The following is a 19729-nucleotide window of genomic DNA, read 5'->3' as shown; positions in this document are numbered from 1 at the left end:
AATTTGAACCTCTTGTCAGGGGTATTTAAGATCGTTCCTTTCCACAACAACCTTTTTGATTAAAGAAGGGAATTTAAAAGGTAAGTGGGTATGCTGAGATTTTCCCGATAAAACAGGAATGTTCAATGCGTTCATGAAAAGTTGGGAGAAAAAGAAGGTGATGATAGTATTCTGACATCATACATCACTGACGGTTGACTTAAATTTAGGATTTGCCTCTTTGGTGTGGAAAATAACATCCTCATAGTTATATTTAAAGCCAACTCCATAATAATTCTTGAAACTGGCTTTTTGGTGATTCCTTTATTTTTCTTCAAGAAAGTTAACTAATGAAAAAGCACAAAAAAACTGGAAAACAACTGACCATAAATTAAACTTACCAAAATTTTCTTGCTTCTAACTTTTATTTTGCTTTAATATTAACAGCTACAGCTTAGTTGTAAGCTGCAAAATGGCATTTCATTATTTTCCGTTGGATACACAAATATGTACTCTGGAAGTCACCTTTGGTAAGTAGACTAGTATTTGTTAAGGCAATTTTCTAAACCATTCTCACGCCTTTCTTATAGCCAATACCAGAAACGATGAAGCTCATTTAGTTTGGTTCGAGGAATTCTCTCAAGTAGTATTGGAAGAGCTTGCTAACAACCAAAACGTGTATTCTATGCAAAATTTGACCACGACTCGATTTTTAGTTGAACCTCCAAAGACGTTCTATCTGAATACCACACTGCACACTGGTAAAGGCTTAATTTTTGAAATTTTGCTTACAATATTTTTTTGAATTAGGGTGTTCCTTAGTTATATTTTTCAGAACTCGATTATTTTGCATGAATGCCTGAATATTTATATTCAAGGCATGATGCGTTAAGCTAAAAATTGTAATCTAAAACTCATGATTATTGGGTCCCAGAAACGATGCACCTCATTTCCCATCTCGGTCTACAGATTTATCAAATGCCTGGCGTAACTGGCGCTGCTTACGTTAAACAGAAGATGTTGGGCGTTTTGGTAGACGGTTTACTGGTTTAGAACAGGTATGACCAAGATCCGAATTCAAAAGGTCACCATTTTCCAAGTCGAGAGCACCATTTAGTAAACGTCCTGAATTTGGCATCCCTAATTTTGAATATACCATCTTTAACATGGAGCCGTGTGAAACATTAGTACGCCGTAAGTTTTATGGCGTGTTCTTTGGGTCCTAATTAGTCAAAGTGTGGTACAAATCGTTGAAAATGACGAACGATTTTCATCCTTGAACCAAATCATCAGTTGTTTTTATTGGTAAGGTGACAAAAGTTGATTAATAACTTTCTGGAACTAAAATAAGTCTGACAGTGAATACAAGATATCCCAATATTGATTCTGTTCAAATAAAGTGGAAATTAAATTTATTATTGATATTTGTCACAAATGTTTTTGATTATTAAAATTAAAGACGCAAAAAGATTTCTTAATTCACAATTGCACAAAAATTGTTAAACATGATCACCTCTGCCTCTTATAGAAGCGTGAGCCCGACGTAGAAATAATGCACGTACTCGTTCAAAAATTTCAGGAGTCTTACGAATAGCCTCACAACATGCGTTGCCACTAGTCCTCAAAATTGAGTACTTCTTAATGGCGATTCTCGTGATTTCAAAGCGATTCACCTGAATCCCGGGTGATTTCACGCGATTTAACTGGAGTCTCAAGATTTCAAGTAATTTCACTGTTGATTTCCCTAGGTTCTCAAACTTTCAAGTGATTTCACTGTTGATTTCACATTTTATTGGAAATTTGTATACCTGATTTCAAGAGTGACTTACCCCTGGCTTCTGTCTTGAAAACTAAATCCTTCAGATAGCCCCAGGAGGAAAAATTTCTCGAGTTAGTATCAGGAGATCGATCCGACAACTATACTGCTCCCCGTCTACATATCCACCTCAAAGGATTTGTTGCCTCCAGATGATCTCTAACTTTATGACTAAAATGAGCTGGAGCAAAAACCGCATGCGCCGTCTGGTTTCTAACGGCACGTATTCGAGTAACTCCGGTAAATTGTCTTGAAGAAAACGTAGCGTGGGTTGTAGAAAACAATATTCAGTTAAATGATCGCCAAAATTATCACGTTGAGTAGAAAATCTAGTAGTCGGAGTAGCCACAGACCGGATTAATTATGTTAAAACGCGTTTCGTTAGGAAATTGTCTGCAGCTCCTTGGATTAAAAAAGCGTGCAGTTTCGAAAAATTCATAATGCTGTAATCAAAATTGTGATTAATATGGCACGTTTTTCTACTAACGCACTTTCGAGGCTGTAAATAGATGCCAAAGAGAGAACGGACCAGTACAACCAGGTTAAAACGCTCGGGAAAAAGCTATGATATGGTTCAGAAGAAGTAGAGGCACAGGTATTTACAATTCAGTTACCACATAGCCTTTCCTGTAATTTTCTCAACTTATATACACAATACCATTTTTAAAGACGATCCCTGTACAAGAATCAGGCAGTGTTGCCATATCGTGAGAAATTTTCCATATTGTTGTAATTTTGGGGATCCATTTTGGTTCTCTGGAGAAAAGGTATTTTTTTCTCAAAAACCTTGATTTTGCGGGATGTCGGCGGGTATTTATTCTAAGTTTTTTTTTAAATTTGGCTATCAATAGAAAGCTAAAAATTATCAAGAGCAGTGTATTTTCTTGAGTCTTGGTGGCGCCTCCTAAAACTACCGAAAAAGCGCTGCGAAAGTGAAAGCCTGAAAACAGTCTTCTGCTTTTTCGAAACAAAAACCAAGTATCAATATGGGACAAGTAATGGAAATCGTAGCTACATCTAGTACAAATTCATGTCTTTAGTCTCTAAAGGCAAGCTTTGTTGACTTTCTTATTTCCGGTCCATACCGGTTTTTTGATGTTCTTTGACGGAACTTCACGGAACTTCTATAGTATACTCAACCCGCGTGCCGAAACCGTACCCGTCTTTCTTTTAATTCCTGGGTTCCATATTCTTGGGAGGCATGGAATTTACTGACGAAGAATACGATTATTGTACACCACTGAGAAAACATTTAGGTGTCTTAGGCGAAGCTTCTTCTAAATCTAAAGAAGCTATTCCAAGATGCTTGGATGGAAATTGAAGAATTCAAGGGTTGGTTACGTGCCGTGAAGTTAGAGCCAACCAAGATCATATGTATCGCATGTGATGTTAAGATTAAATGCGGGAAAAGTGAAAGAGAAAAATATGCAAAGTGTTCAAAACATCTGCTTAATGTTAAAACTTTGGCAAGTAATCGTAGCATTTTGAAGAATATAAAGACGTCAGAAGAAGATTATGCTGTGAAAGTGCTCAATTAAAACTAACCGCGTTCTTTACCGAACACAATTTCTTATTAAATACTGTAGACCATCTAATTCCTGGTCTTTAACATGCTTTAAAGACTCCAAAACTGTTGAAAATATTAGCCTAGGAATGCAGTGGCGGATCTTGATTTTGTGGGGCCCCAGGCGCACCCTGATCTGGAGGCCCCGGGGTCTGGCCCCCTATTGATCCTAATAAGAATGGGATGGTTCACTAAAATGAATAATGCAGAAAATCGTTTTTTATTAAAAAAATATCACATTCTTAGTTAAAAAAATCACAGTAAAGCCCTGCATCATATTTTTAAAAGGCAAACGATTCTTCAGTATATCTGACAGTATTTTGCTATTTAGCCCTGGTGTGCCGTCGTGCCGATTAAGGCGCCATCATCGGTCATTCCAGAAACTAAAGGATTCTATTGAACTATAGACTAATAAATAATAACATTTGGACCAACAACTGCAAAATATTCAAACAGAATCACTATATAAAAATTAAAACACCTTAACTTAATTAATTGGTCCAGTGGACCCCTAACCCCTCTCCGATTTAATTAAACAACTGGTCCAGGAAATTTTAAAACTGCTCATAGGCCACGCCTTATTTCCCACGCTGCTCTTACCTCTCCGCAATGGGGATGCGCTTAAGAGCCAATTGCCCCCGTCTAAAATATAAATATTTATCCTCTTCTCTGTGCAGCTGCTATAGTAACGAAAGGCAGTCTTTCCCCGAGACTCTTGGTTCCCCTCTATCTTTCTCTTCGCCGCCCCATCTTAGGTTTTTTGACTGACTAAGGCTAAGCTAAAAATTCGAACGAACGAAGATGAACTTTATCAAAAGCGTGGCCCCAGACACGCGCCTTATGCACCTGTGCGGTAATCCGCCACTGTAGGAAGGACCAAATGTACAGCAATAAAGAAAAATGTTCTTGCATAAGAAATTAATGAAAAAACAGTAAAACATTTACAAATGACAAAGTTTTCCATGCTTGCTGACGAAAGCACTGATATTGCCGATGTAAAAAACTTTTGCTTCCTAGAGAGATACGTGGATAACAGTACAGGTGTTGTGACAACAGAACTTTTAGAACTTATTAAATGAGATGCTAAAGATTGTTCAGCTGAAAAGTTTTTGAAGCATTTGAACGTCGTCTAATTAAATATGAAATTCAAATGACAAATGTTAAAGCAGCGGCGTGCGATGGCTGCTCCACAATGGTAGGAAAGCACAATTCGTTTTTCATCCGTCTGAAAGAAAATGTGCTGGGTATTGTTCTAATTAAATGAATCTGCCATTCTTCTGCTCTCGTGGCAAGCAAAGCAAGCGCAGAACTGCCCAGATTATGTGCAGAATTAATAAGAGGTGTTTCGTTTCATGTATCTGGAAGTGGGAAGAGATGCGCAATTCTAAAAGAGTTACAAGATTACTTTAGCCAAGAGAGCCAAAATATTCTTAAACTGGCCTCATCGAGATGGCTTGTGAGGCACCCATGTAGAGGCCTGCGCCGATCTGATATGGGTCGGCGGCGGCGTTTGACTCAAAAATATCGGCGGCGGCGGCTTACGCCGGCGTTTAGGCCTACGGTGGCGGCGTCTTCGGCGTGGTCAAAATGACCAGCGGCGGCGGCGTACGCCGGCGTTTGTATAAATTTTAGAGCTATTTCTTGTAGCGACAGTTTAAAAAACACGCGACCAGAAGGGCAAGGGCAAATACCAACTGGTACTAGTCCTTCCATGGACTAATTATAGTAATATTTGCTTCGGGCGATTGTTAAATGTGTGCTCTGGCGGCGGAGTTAGGAACTAACTAACTAATGATAACCGGGGAAGAAGGAAAAGGGGTGAGGGGAGGGAAAATACAAATGTAGCTCAGCAGCTGGAAAAAACAATTTGTAAAACGTTTGTTTTAATGTGATAATGTGCGAAGTACATTAATTAGTCCATGGTCCTTCCGAGGTAGGCCACTCGCCTGACGTCAAACGACAACCAAAATTATTCGCAGTTATGCCGGGTCGAAATTCGGTTGGATGCTCGATATTGGCTTTTTATTTTTTTGGTCGTGCTCCACGATAACGCTCTGCAGTGGCTTAGACAAGGAGGGTTCAATGTCAACCACCTGGGCCTACCTTGACTATACTAAATTGACATCCCCTTCTCGACACCCCTCTTAATATTAACATTCTTGGACCCCCTTTGACGAATTTCTGGCTACGCCAGTGACGCTCTGAGCCTTCCAATCAGAAATAAATCCGAGTTACGAATAATATCATTTTTGCTGCCGAAGGTTATCATCGCACGGTGAACATACATATTGCTATTTTGATATGTTATTTTCCATTTAAATATAATTTAAGGCATTATGATGTGATTTTATAAACGTATTGGACGTCTAAAATGCAGTATATCAAATGCTTCATTTATTGAATTTAAAGTAAAAAAATATTATCAGTCTCGGATTGGCCATATATAGAGGTAACCTGCCCGATGGCGTGGGTTCCATGGACTGTTCATGAAGTGGGCCTCCGTAAACATGGTAGCGTTATAGTTGTTAAAGCAGGGACCCTTAGTCTCCTAGCAACCAAAAAATATTAGACCCAGTCCGCCACTGATAATTATAATGAAATTTTAGAAAACATATCGATAAACCAAGCAACATTTAAATTTAAAGATAATTAAAATGAGGATAAGCCTTGGTTATACTAGTGACTCTCTCTATAGTAAAGATAGCAATGCTGGAATCTATTGACGCCAAGTGAAAATGCTTTTACTCTGCGTCGACCGAAAACCAAAATTTGACGTTCGACGCCGTGTTCAAATGTAGTTATTTTCGCGTAAATGAAAACCTAGCTTAATATACCAAAAAAAAAGTGTATAAGGAAAAAAGGGAACGGCGGCGCGCCGTTCTTTGTGTCGGCGGCGGCGGCGGCGTGCGCCGATTTTCGAACAATCGGCGGCGGCGCGAACGGCGTGTTCAAAATTATCGGCGGCGGCGTCGTTTAGCGACGGCGCAAGCCTCTACACCCATGTGTAGTAAGAATTTTTTTCAACTGGACTGCCTTGGAAAATTATTTTCAGCTTGCAGTTTATGAGGACAAGCTAAAAAAAGGCCGAAACTATTCTCACAGAATTGAGGATTAAATATACCAAAGCATACTTTTATTTTTTATAATATGTTTTGAATTATTTTAATTCCTTCAATGCTTTATTGAAATCGAGGAAAATCTTAATTCATTGCCTAGTAGGAAACTCAGAACAATTGGTAAGAGAGATAGGTCAAACCTTTTTGAAACAACACGTGGCGAATTGTTAAAAATTAAATGCAAAAACCCTTACAATCAATTAAGTTTGGATAAAGCATATCTTGGGCCAGAATGCGAAGCATTTTTGTCTTCACTTCCACTGGAAACTAAAAAAACAACAAGATGTAATAAAAATGAAAATTTTTGAATTTTATATGAAAGCATTTAATGAAAAGCAGAGCAGGCTCCCCCTTAGTGACAAATAGTAGATCTGAAATCAGCATTCCGGTCTAATAAACCTTGCTACTCATATTGGTAAGTTTGATGTTAACCAAATTGCAATAGAATGGCGAAAATTACCGTTTGCTTTAAGTGCCATTGAAAAATTTGAAATTCTAAACAATAACATTGAAATCTTTTGGGATAACATTTCAAAATTAAAAGATTAAATTTAAAAACATTAGTGAACTAGCTAAACTTGTCATATCCATGCCGATTTCAAATGCTGAGGCTGAAAGAATATTCTCGAAAGTAACCGACATAAAAACCAAAAAGAGAAAAATAGGATAGTGAATGTTAAATTCATATTGTGTAATTAGATCACACTTTGAAGCAAATGATGTGAGATGTTTTAATTTTGAGCCGAAAATAGGCACTTTGAATTACACAATCAAACAATTTATAAGTCAAACACTGTATAGGCCAAACAACCAAATTGATTAAATTTGTAAATTTAATAAAATTTTATTTTAAAAAGTTAATTTTTCAAAAATTATGGAATGTTTTCCAGTGAGTTTTCGTTGGGGGTGGGGCTAAAATAGGGGTGTGGGAATTCGTAATTGGAATTTTGACTTTAAAACATTGGCAACACTGGTATCAGGCAAGTTGGGCGGCAATTGGGTGTAAATCACTTAATGGTCCCGCGAATTATTCTCGGGCACCTATTCCACCCAAACCACCTTCAAAAAGTTCGAGTTTTAAACGAAGCTCACTTACGTCGGCAAATTATCTTTTGTCAGTGATTTGTGAACAGAGAAGACGTTCACCTACAGTTGCTCAGTCATATCCTAACATCTGATGATTCCAATTTTTCTGTGAAGAACTACTCAAGTAGCATAAACATCAACAGTTGAGCCAAAGCAATCCTCACGCAACAAATATTAGCTCTCACCAACATCAGTTTAGCCTTAACGTCTGGTTTGGCATTCACGGCAATCAATTAGATGGACTTTCTTTTCAATCATCCAGGCTAAATGATGAGGCATACCTTGGTTTTCTGCAAGTTAATTTACCTGAGTTACTCGAATACGTGCCGTGAGAAACAAGACTGCGCATGTGGTTTTTGCACGATGGAGCTCCAGATCATTTTAGTCGTGAAGTTAGAGCTGATCTGGATACAACGTTTCCTTTAAGGTTCCTAGGAATCATTTTGATCAATTCTTGTAAAAGTGTAAACAAAGAAATTAACTTGTATCTTTAATTGAAATAATTAAAACATTTTTGACGAATATCTGACAAAAGCTTGTATTCAATATCAAACCTATCTTACTTCTAAAAACCCCTTATTGAACTTTTGTGACTTGATATTAAGGTTTTCGCTTCACCCATAAAAACAAATTACGTTTTTATATGAACAATTTGGTTCAAGGAAGAATGTTTAGGCTGTGTAACGGGTTTTTCGGGTAGCTTCTTGGGATACCATATCTCTGAAACAAAGCACTTAAGGATCCATTTTCAACTGCTCATTAGACATTTGTAACTAATTAGGACCCAAAGAACATGCCGTAGAATTGACGATATACAAATTGCCCGGCTGTTCGAAGAATAAGCTCCGCCCCCACTAAAATCAAATCAAATTAGATCGCTATTTCATTGGTTGCACCCGCCGCGCCGATGACGTTTTTCTTCCCCCTCTTTCCGGGGGGAAATCAGACCATGGGTCCCGTGGATCGTCTCAACCAAGTCATTCTTCTTAAGTTATAAATTATTGATATATGTTATTTGTAATTAATATGGTTTTAAATTTAGTTTAAGAAATACTATACTGATAGGGCCGACGAGGATATTGTCGGTGGAATTTCGATTTTCTCGATTCTTGACGTCATCGATGATAAATACCTACATTCCGAGTTTCCTGGTGGTGTGTCTCTCGTTCGTGTCTTTCTGGTTGGAGGTCAGCGCAGTTCCCGGTCGCGTGACACTAGGCGTCACGGCTCTTCTGACTCTCGCTACTCAAATGGACCCTTCGAGAAGCAACCTGCCCAGGGTCAACTACATGACTGGACTCGACATCTGGCTGCTTGGCTGTCAAATCCTGGTGTTTCTCTCTTTATTAGAGTTTGTAATGGCAAATATCTATTCACGAAAATATCCTGACTCTAAGGTAAGTGTCACAATGGGTATTTTACCAAGTAATACATTCAAACCACACTTCAAAGTTGGTAATCGTTATTTCTATCTAATACGGTGGTTACGCAATGAATAAAATTAAACTTTATGGCACATATGCGAATTAGTTCGAATCTCTTTACACTAACCTATTAAGAGAAAACTCGTGGTAGCTAGTCCGAGGGATTATATTTTATCGTTTCTCAAACTATTTTCACATACTCGCTCGGGAAAATAGTGAATTGTTAAGGATTCCTACATTTAAAGACATAGCAGCTGGAATAGTAGAGAGCAACCAAGTTAACGGTTGAGATGCTCACTCAATCTGAATACATTTATTGCGCGATATGACAGGGGAAAATGTAATTGACTATACATTTGAAAAGGAAAACCAGAAAATTAATATGGAGAAAAACTAGTGATATTAATTTAAAATGATAAAGTAGACATTTATCCTCTGTCTTGTTTCCAAGTATTTTTATATTTCTCATTACATATTTCAAAATCCTTTTCCAAGATTTTAAAGGCTAAATAACGTTCGCATTAAAACTAATGATTGAAATTTTAGATGAGTAAGCTATGCTTTCGTAATAAAATGCGCGACTATCACTTTCCTGGATCAAACAAGTTCATTTTGGCTTGCATTTTTCAAGTCACGTTTTTCAATGAACAAAAGGTATTCGTAGGTTTTAGTCGATGCTCTACAAATTCTCAATTGACCAAATTGATCTAGAGCTTAGTGGTGAAAAATTATTTCTCTAAAAGTATGAAAATGTTTTCAGAAAACGTTAAAAATTCGTCCTCTGGTGTATTTACTTAACCATAAAAATTCGAAATTTCTACCTAAGTAGTTTTCGTAAAAAATCAGTTCTAAAAATAATTACCTAATTAGAACGGGTTAAACACACCTCGCATGCTTCTGGCTATCAAAGAACCTATTTTCTCTGAATGGTTCTTTAAAAAAACGTGTATTTCCGGTGTTAAAATTTCAAATGAGTTTCAAGCCGTGTTTGGGTTACTCAAACAAATTTTTATTTTTGACTTATGTAACAGGGCGGTGCCACTTAAAACTTGCATTTTGACAAATGTTACAATTTCGGCATATGGAATTCTGATTTGTACCTTCTAAGTTACTGCCGAACAACTCTCGTTAAGTAATTCTAGTATTCCCATTCAGTTCGATAGTAGTAACGAAACCACGTGGCTGTATTTCTACTTTCAATGAGACTACTCGAGGTGTAACACACCGATTTTGTTCAAACTCGGGGCATAAGTAGGCCTTAATGAATAATGAAAATTCCTGAAAGGAAAAATTTCAATGGGCATTAGTTTTGCCATGGCAACCAAAAAAATTTTGACAACTTAAAATGGATAATTCCTTAATGCAAAAACTTGGAAAAAAATGAAAAAAAAATAAAATTGATCAAATTTTTATCAATTTTTTCAATTTGGTGAAAATAGGTCAAAATGCAAATGATTTGATAGAAAATTAAAAAAATGGATTTCATTGATAAATAAAATCTTAAATGTGATAAATCCCATGGTTTTTTTGGTAAGGAATTTTCCATTTTGTGTTGTCAAAAATGTTTTCGGTTGTCATGGCGAAACTATGGCCGTTGAAACTTTTCCTTTTGGGAATTTTCATGGTTCATTAAGGCCTACTTAAGCCCCGAGTTTGAACAAAATCGGTGTGTTACACCTAGGGTAGTCTCCTTGTTAAATCAACGCGGGTGTCTTAATATGAATGCAGTACAGTTCGATTATTATTCTTGACAGTGAGTTTAATGTTACTACCCCGTAATAAGCTATGGAAGGGCGCCTAAGATTCAAGCTTCTTATTTGCCCCGAGAATATTCCCTCCCCCTTGCGGTACATGGGTGCCTGTTCTCGGTGGGCAAATAGGTTCCAGCTTAGTTAACCTTATGGCCCTGATAGCCCAAAAATTGCGGACTCTTTATAACATTAGTTGAAAAGCTTTCATTGTTTTAAATTTTGGGATAAATTTTAAAATGCATTTTTCGCGAGTATTTAAGTGTTAATTTTTTTATTTCTGATAAGGTTCGAGATACTCTACTTTCAAATGGCAAAGGAAAAATATCCTGGACGGGCGTGCCTAGACAAACTCAGAGCGAAGAAAAGCGAAAATTGAAATTATTATCCAAGACTTTGTCTCGGATTTTTCGGAAGACCTATTTAAAAATATTGGCAAAAAGGAATTTTCCAAAGCTTGGGATGAAAATTGAAGTTTGCACCTCAAATCCAGTCGACAGAGTTTCGAAATTTATTTTTCCCATTTCTATGTTGCTCTTTACAAACATATACTGCCTCTATTTCTACTTCGTGTCTAGAAATAGCTAAATTGTTCTGGCGTCAAATAAATTGCGATTAGTTTTAACCGCTATACACTTTAAATCTTGATAAATGTAGTGGCACTGCTTACCGTATCTGTACGCACTCATCTCAAGAATGCTTAATTTAAAAAAACAGTCACTTGACATTTGGTATTTGAGCCAAATTTATTAACTGTATGTTTTACCTTAGCTAAAGTTTTATTTATCTGTCTTTGCTCGAAAGTATTTATTGTCATTTTGTATTGTCATTTTCGAAAATTTTAAATAAAACATTGATGTGTATATTAGCACCTCCACAGTATTGTATTTCGTACACAATAAAAAACTTTATATTTAACAATTTTCTTAAAGAAATAATAAGCTTCTTTAACCAAAGTGTAATATCTCACCACATGCATTTTTCGGTTTTAGAGAAACAGCGCTTAGTCATATGTTTCCTAGCTAAAAAATAGTGGCGTAGCCAGCTTCCGATTATTTTGTTTGAAATACACCAAAAATGACGAACTCTCGTGTCCCCCGCGAAAGTTTAGGATAAAATATTTTACGACCTATTATTTCAAATATTTTTTAGGAAGTTCAAGGGGTGACTTATCCCATCAACATAAGTATTTCGTAAAGATAATAAAAAGAGCAAGGGGAGATTTGGGTTGTTATTGCTAATGCGCTTCGAGGGGTAGAGTCCCCTGTTCAAGAACTTTCCTTCGTTGGCTTTTATAGTTCGTCGATTAGCTGGTTGATTCCATAGTTTTATACGCAAATTCCTACCTTTCCTTACTTAAGTAAAACAAAAATATGGAGGTTGCTTATGATCAGATGTATTTGTGCTTGCGTTTTCAAAACCATGATTGAATGTTATTTTCAATGGCTATACTGTGTGTATTTCTTTTCTGACTGGGAATTTTTCTCAAAACCTACAATAGTAACAGTTAAGAAATTTCTGTGTAATATGTCTAGTATGGGAACGCTTAAAATTAAACTTTTCAGAAAAATTGGAACCGACAAAAAATTTCAAAGAAAAAGTTGTATATAACTGTCGATAATGTCCAAAGAAAATAATTCAACTGAAAAAGACCTATTTTTCACGAAGATACGAGGTGATGAACAAACAAGTTTTCAATAAGGGCAATAGCCAGTTTTGTACACAAATTTAAAATTTTCTTAAAATAGGTTTTTGCAGGTGATTTATACAAATGAGTCCTGCTAATAAAACATTTTCAGTTGCTTTTGCGCAGAAGTCGATTGTCAAGTACTATTAAAAGCGAAATCTTTCAGTTTTAAACCACTTTCTAACATTTATTGAGTCTAATCAACATCTCTGAGACTAGGCCACTTCATACTCTTAAGCAGCGCTCTTTTAATGTCGAGTTATGTTACGAATCGTAACGCTGATAGGATAGCGAATACTAAACATTTGACTTATTCTGACAGAAGACCAAGCCACAACACCGTTCTCGGAGCTGTTCGAGACTACGACAACTACGGAAACGGCAATCCCAGATTTCGTGGACAAGGTCGTCAAAATTTCAACATGGAAGAAATCTTTCTGGCCTTTTTTGCTGTCCATTCCTGGAAAAGGTGTTAGGTTACCTGAAAAAACTCGGTAGGAGCCTCAACGTTTTCGTTCAAAGTGGACAAGTCTTAATCTTAATAATGTGACTTCGAATAAAGTCTGCACGTTCCAATTTGATATAACATGATTTATAACTATCTTTTGCCAAATCCCCTTTTCATTTTGGCTATCTTGCCATATAAATGGCAATTATTTTTATCGATAGAATTTCATTTAAAAAAAGGAAAGTTGCAAAACCGACTGGTTTATGATACCAAGAAACCAAAGAAAGAATCATTTTTCAAGTTTACAGTCATTGCACATTCTATTATCAATGCGCTAAATCCTAAACCAATTTGAATAAATTAAAAAACTTACTAATAACTCGTACCAATAGGTCTTCGAGCAAACTAAAAAACGCGAATCTCGGATCAAATAGATCTTCGAGTAATAAACTACATAAAAACTAAATAAAATAGCCAGAAATTCCAACGGTAGACCGGTTTCGTTCTATTTGGAACTCATCAGTACCGTGCGGAAATCTGGCTTGCGACTGTTATATATAAAAGAGAAACTAAGCCTAACATTATATTCCTTCAGCAGGTCACCTTGTTGTAAAGAAAACTATGAAACGAATTCAAAGTCAATATACACTCTTAAAAAACGGGTGCCTTTTTCTTCGCCACAAATATGACACCTTCCAGATACATAATGTACACCCTTTCGGGATACAAAGTACACCTTCTGAAAAGAAAATACACCTGATTGCCACAGTAACTACACCTTTAAACGTATGCAATAACACCCTTTAAACTATACACCTTTAATATTATACAATTATACCTTTTGGCGGCAGAAAATACACCTTTAAAGAGTCGTTTTGCACTTTTAAGCTTTAAATCACACTTTTAAAGGTGGTAATACGCCTATCACAGAGTAAAATCAAACCCGTTTAGGAATTCGAAACCCTTTTAAAGAGGTATATATTTCACTTTTAAATAATGAATTTACACTTTGAAAGTTGTAAATTGCACCTGGTAAGAGTTACATCGCACCTTTAGAGGTTTAAATACGCCATATTAAAGTTTACAATCACACTTTAAAAGGTTTGATGAGCATTTTGAAAGATAAAAAATGCACCTGATAAGAATTGAATCACACCTCTAGAGGTGTAATTAGGTTCTTTTAAAGAGTAAAATCACACTTTCAAGGGTGTAAATGCACACTTTAAAACAGTTTCATTGCACCTGGTAAGACTTTTATCACACCTTTAGATGTATAAATATGCCCATTTGAAGAGTAAAATCATACCTTTAAGAAAACCAAGTAACCTATAAAGCTGTTTAAATCGCCTTTTAAAAGGTAAATTGCACATACTAGCTCACTAACAATTGTAATGGTTTTATTATACCATATTAAAGTGTTCAATAACACCTTGTATTTGTTAAAAAACACCCTTAAAGGAATTGTGTTTCTAATAAATACTATTTTACTAATAGAAACAGTGAAAATACAAAAACTCTTCTAGTTGAATGCAAATAAATTATGTTTTTTAATTAATATATTCTTTTCGTTGGCTTCAATTAAACTCTTTCGAAGACGTGTTTTTTCAATGAAGAAAGTGTTAAAGTTTACAGCAAATCGGGGGCAACGGTCAAGTGATCGAGACAATTTGAAAAAATGCTGTAACACAACAACAAACCGGCTGAGCGTCTCGGACCACCTCTGTTATATAGCACTCACGGATGTTGATTCGCTTTGCGCAATGGTGAAATATTGGGTTGTGAAACTTTCGACTTAACGTGATAATAGGTGTCTCTATCAATCCAAAATATGGTTTTTATTGATTATTATTTCTTCTTTAATTGACATTTGATAGAAATTTAACCACTTCTTGTTTAAACCAATTAGCAAATTAAACAATAAGATAAATTGAAATTCCAATAACATTTAAAAAGATAAATAGAAATTACAATAACATTTAAAAAAGATAAATATTCACAAATAGGTACAATATATATATATTTAAATAAAATACATATTTTAAACAAGCAATTAAACATTAATGAATATGCACAATATAAAACTAAATAGTTATATGTGCAGTTATTCGATTTTTGATTGTCATTTAATTCATTTTTGACAGAAACGTTATCTTTCTAGGAACACCCTTCGTATGATTAACTACACCTAACCATGTAAAATGGTAAACAATTACACAATGTTTTAGTTAATAAAGAAATATGAAAACTCCCTAGTTAACGATGTGCTTAAACGTGTAGTATTAAATGTGTGATTTAACTCTACAAATGGTTGTATTAACACTTTTAAAGGTGTTATTTTACTCTAACAATAGGGCGTAATAAAACTTTGAAAGGTGTTATTTAAATCTAACAAAAGGGCCTTTTAACACCTTTAGCGGTGCTATTTAACTCTTAAAACTGGAATTTAAGTTTAAAACAGGGAGTAATAACATATTTAAATGTGTTATTTAAATCTTAAAAAGGGCGTAATAATTCTTTTAAATGTGTGATTTAACACTCGAAAGATGTGTCATAACTGAATAAAAGTGCGTTTACACACTGTTGAAGGTTTAATATTACCTGTTATTGGATATATTTTGTTTCACAAACTGTGGAGAGTGCTTAAAAGTGGTTTAATTGTTTGGTTAAGGTGTTGAATCGGGGTTCAACTCATCGAATTGTGTTTGAATGGTTTTAGAACGGTATGAAACGAACGCCAATTTTTTGGAATGTTTATCTTATAATTTATTTTACTTATGTTTGTACAAACAGTGGTTTAACTTTATTTTACTTCGCTTATGCTTATCTTATTATAAATTTGTATAGTGTCAAGTAACACTATTTTTACACCTTTAAAAAGTAACTCCCATTTGGAATTGTTAAAACGGTATGAGCGAGGTGTAACACTTTCTTAACACCTTCATTTCTTAGAAAGTACACTGTTAAAAATAAAGGTCTTAATTTAGACCTCTAAAGTGGTTAAAACGTTTTCCAGTATTTAAGACCATTCCGGGCTTTATCATAAAACATATTTAAACCTTCTGCTCCCCAAATTCAGTCCTTTTGTGGAGTGTTTAAGTACTTATTTTACACTCTTTTATCCATTTTACTTCATAAACAGTAAGAAGTTAATCCTTTTTAACTTTATTTTCAGTCCTTTATAGGCCCTTATTTAATACTTTTTTTATTATAATTCAATACGACTCAATAGATTAACCATTAACATGGCCAGATTAAATTGGTTTTCGCTAGAGGGAAATAGCCGTTGAACGAAGGGAGTTGATCACGTAAAGTATCAGTTAATACTTTCAGTTTTTGATATACTCGTAGCAAGAATTCTGTGGTGCCGATATTTGGGTTATTTTAGTTTGACGCCATAATCAATTTCCCCTATATTTAAATCTGTTATCAAATTTTTAAAGACTTAACCTTAGTTAAATTTTCCTGGTGATTGGAATTTCTTCGCATTAAGTTATTTTAAAGAAAATATTAAAAAAGAAATAACGTCATATTCAAATTTTAGTCTCGAAATTGGTCCATATCATTTTTTTCTTCGTTTAAGGGAATTAAATGGGTATTCAAAAGGACTAAATGTGAGAACATAACATTTTTATACCTTTACCACCAGGACGGGAAAAGGTTTATTTTTTGGGCTCGTTCCCTTTCAATACCCCAAAGGGTATTGTATTAAACATTAAAGAATAAAATGGGTTTAAAATAATTGATTAAACCGTTTTCAGTAACCAAATGGTTTGAAATAAATTAAAAGTCCAATTTTGGTCGTTTTATAAACCTTTATTTTTAACAGTGTATCTTTTAGAGTTTTAATACTTCCTTTAGGGTAACAATAAGGCGTTTCCAAAAACCTTTATAACACCTCATTAGAGTTTCAATACCCCCTTTAGTGTAACATTTAGTTTTTTTAAGGAATAAAATCAAAACTTTTTAATTTTTTTGCATAAGAACATTTCTCATTATTTTTTGAACCAAGAGGTTTTAATCAAGAGTCTGATCACTACGCGTAATCGGTGTACAAACTTGTACCTTTATTAGTACTAAAAAGATAACGCCTACCGTTTACTACCAAAAGCTGTACTATGTACTCGGTGTACAGAATTTTCAGAAGTGGTTAGCTCATCGGTTTAAATCAATTGTGTAAAATCCCAAAGTAAGAATTACGAAAAGCAAGAGCGTTTCATAGGGAAGATGGGAAGAGCCCCCGCATAAAAGTTAAAAGTTGGAAAATAAATACCACGGTTTACCACCTCCTTTACATAAGAAAGTTCAAAAGCTTTACAGAGCATCCATCCCTCCCTCACCGCTCGAGCTGCTCATAAATCTGCGAAAATTGTGGGATTGAGTTGGCAAATCGGTGTTAATTCAGATCCCGAGAGGTGTTAATTCAGATCTTGAGGTGTTAAATAGTAACATAAACGGTGTAATTTAATCATTGAGGGGTGTCACTTCTATCTTCCAAAGTGTGTTTTTAACAGTATAAAAAGAGTAACTAAACCTTCCTTAAAGGTGCTTTTAATACCATTTATGTTTCAATATTCGTAGTATAGGGTGTAGTGGTTATCCTTTACAAGGGCGCTTATAAAGGTGTCCCTAAACACCTTTTTTTAAAAATATAAGATAAAACATCTTTACGATATTCTCTTTTAACCCCTTACTTTTGCCTATAGGTGTAATGACGGTGTTTAAACCTCTCTCACTCCTTCATAACACCCTTTGCACACATTTTTCCATAAGAGGCTATACACCATTTCCACACCCCTTTTAAAACCATTATAACACCCTTAAACACCTTTTTAATGCCTTTATTTTTAAGAGTGTACTTGGGAGGGTATGATGAAGTCAATTATTATCGCTCCTGTGCCGTTTGCAAATTGCAAAAATCACCCAATCAACTTCCTCCTGGGAAAGTTGGCTGTGTGTGTGTCGCACTTGGGGGATTGGGGGAGAAGAGAAAGGGACTCAGAACGAGACGGAGATGAGAGAAGGAAATTCGCGGTAGACGACCGCCCCCCAGTTTTCTCCCCCCTCGCTCTCTCTGGAACCCGTTCCGGTTGTCCCTCTTCGTTTTCGCCCTCCCGCAGCCCAGTGCCGGCTTAAGAATTAGGCACATTAGGCACATGCCTAGGGGCCCCCGAGGGTCAGATGGCCCGAAAGATCCCACGTCAATACGCTAGTTCAAAGAATAAGTTATTTGAAAAAAAAATTAAGCGTATTTAAATTTAATAACAGTTTTACGGCATGTTTTTTCAAAATGAAAACAATCAATAACTTTGAAACTATATTGATTCTTTTTTTAATATTTATAATATAAATGAAATATGAAATACTATTCCGAAAAACACTAAAAAATTAATTCGAGTAAGTCGAGATAAGGTACCGCGTAGCAGTGGCGGACTGGCCATAGACTGGGCCTAACCGATGGCAGGTGGGCCCCATGATAAATTTGGTCAGTGGGACACCTTAAACCTTCAACAATATGTCAACATTATAGTAGCTTCAAAATATAATAGAAGTTCCAAAACTTTCAATATTAAATTATATTTTTACTGAATAAATTAATATTTTATTTATGAAAAAAAGTTCCAATGACATCGTTGGGGTGCTGAGGCGCTGGCGGTTCAGCGTGGATTCATTTTCAAAACAATTTTAACCATTTTTAACACATTTTTAAAAGTTTGGCTAAGCCCAAGTACCCGACGAAAGAAACTACGTAGTTGAACAGTACTAAGTTACGTCTTATATTTGGCAGGGTCCCGCTGATTTAAGAGTAAATGTGTTTAACCTAATAATGGACCGCATTGTCCAGTCACTAGATTCACGTTATTTACAACACAAAAAGTTGTATAAAGATTTATCTTGCTTGGACACAGCAAATTTTAAAAATATTACAGAGAAGGGCCTAGAAGATGACGCCTTGGATGGTGTTAAGCTTTCTCCACGAATCAATAAAGATGAAGTTATGTTGGAATTGCCTTCTTTTGCTTCGAACTTCGACATATTAAAATTATTGCTTAATTGAAAAGGAATTGTTAGATGAATTGGATGTAGAAGCAATTATTGACAGATTCGCACAGTCATCTAGTGTATTCCAAGGATTACTCAAAATATAGTGGAACATGAAACATGCTTTTAAACAACCGGTTAATAAGTAAAATTTCGGCATTTGTCTAAAATATAAACTAAAAATAACAATCTGTTTACATTTAGTATCGACTGTATATTGCCTTTAATATGTTATCTGTAATTATTAAAAACATTATATAGCTAAAACATTTCTTTTATAAATGGCGACGAACCAGCGACCTATGAGTTGCCGTTTCAAAGAGTATTCCAATTGAAAGGAACTGTTACAACTAGGTGATATATAAAATGCTATGGCTTAATAAAAAATCGGGATATATTTTACGCGAGACAAGGGAACACCTATATTGTGGGCTTAGTAGTCCAAAAGGAAGAGGCGTTGGGACCGCAACCCACAGGTCGCTGGTTTGATTCCAGCCTGAGGCATGCCCAGTGGTATTCCTTTATTTAATTAAAAATATTATAGCATTTATCCTTCTAGTTTTCGGCAGTAGCGTAGTTCGCACACAATTGAGTAAAAATAATTAAAGCGAAAAATTTATTAACATAAAACAATATTTCAGGGGGGAATGTTCCTTTTTCGGAGGGTGTCTCCCCCTGTCTACGCCTCTGGTTATGGGTGGGCCCCCTTTGACCCCTGGCAGTCCACATTTTTAGACCCAGTCCGTCACTGCCGCGTAGCCTCTATTTCGTTTTACGGTGATCTATAGAGGTAGAACCGTACCAAAACGACTACCTTGTAAC

General features: G+C 35.6%; 1 protein-coding gene across 1 annotated transcript; it reads left to right on the top strand.

Moving 5' to 3' along the window:
* Positions 1-451: 451 nt before the first annotated feature.
* On the top strand, positions 452-18923 carry LOC149944419 (glycine receptor subunit alpha-2-like). The gene is made up of 4 exons (XM_090176350.1): positions 452-509; positions 570-740; positions 8627-8958; positions 18654-18923. Exons 1-4 carry the CDS (start codon positions 452-454, stop codon positions 18921-18923), a joined length of 831 nt encoding a protein of 276 aa, XP_090032476.1.
* The last annotated feature ends 806 nt before the right edge of the window (positions 18924-19729 follow it).

Source organism: Leiobunum rupestre, chromosome 5 (assembly GCF_980474605.1).
Source record: "Leiobunum rupestre chromosome 5, qqLeiRupe1.1.hap1, whole genome shotgun sequence".
In the NCBI taxonomy this organism is placed as follows: Eukaryota; Metazoa; Arthropoda; class Arachnida; order Opiliones; family Sclerosomatidae; genus Leiobunum; species Leiobunum rupestre.
Note: the sequence above shows the minus strand (reverse complement) of the source record. Positions and strands in the feature narration are given on the sequence as shown.

Excerpts from the sequence above, each read along its gene's own strand:
- LOC149944419 (XM_090176350.1), top strand. The coding sequence starts at position 452 with ATGGCATTTCATTATTTTCCGTTGGATACACAAATATGTACTCTGGAA. Across the intron at positions 741-8,626 it reads GAATACCACACTGCACACTG|GGCCGACGAGGATATTGTCG; the intron begins GTAAAGGCTTAA and ends CTATACTGATAG. Across the intron at positions 8,959-18,653 it reads GAAAATATCCTGACTCTAAG|GGTCCCGCTGATTTAAGAGT; the intron begins GTAAGTGTCACA and ends TATATTTGGCAG.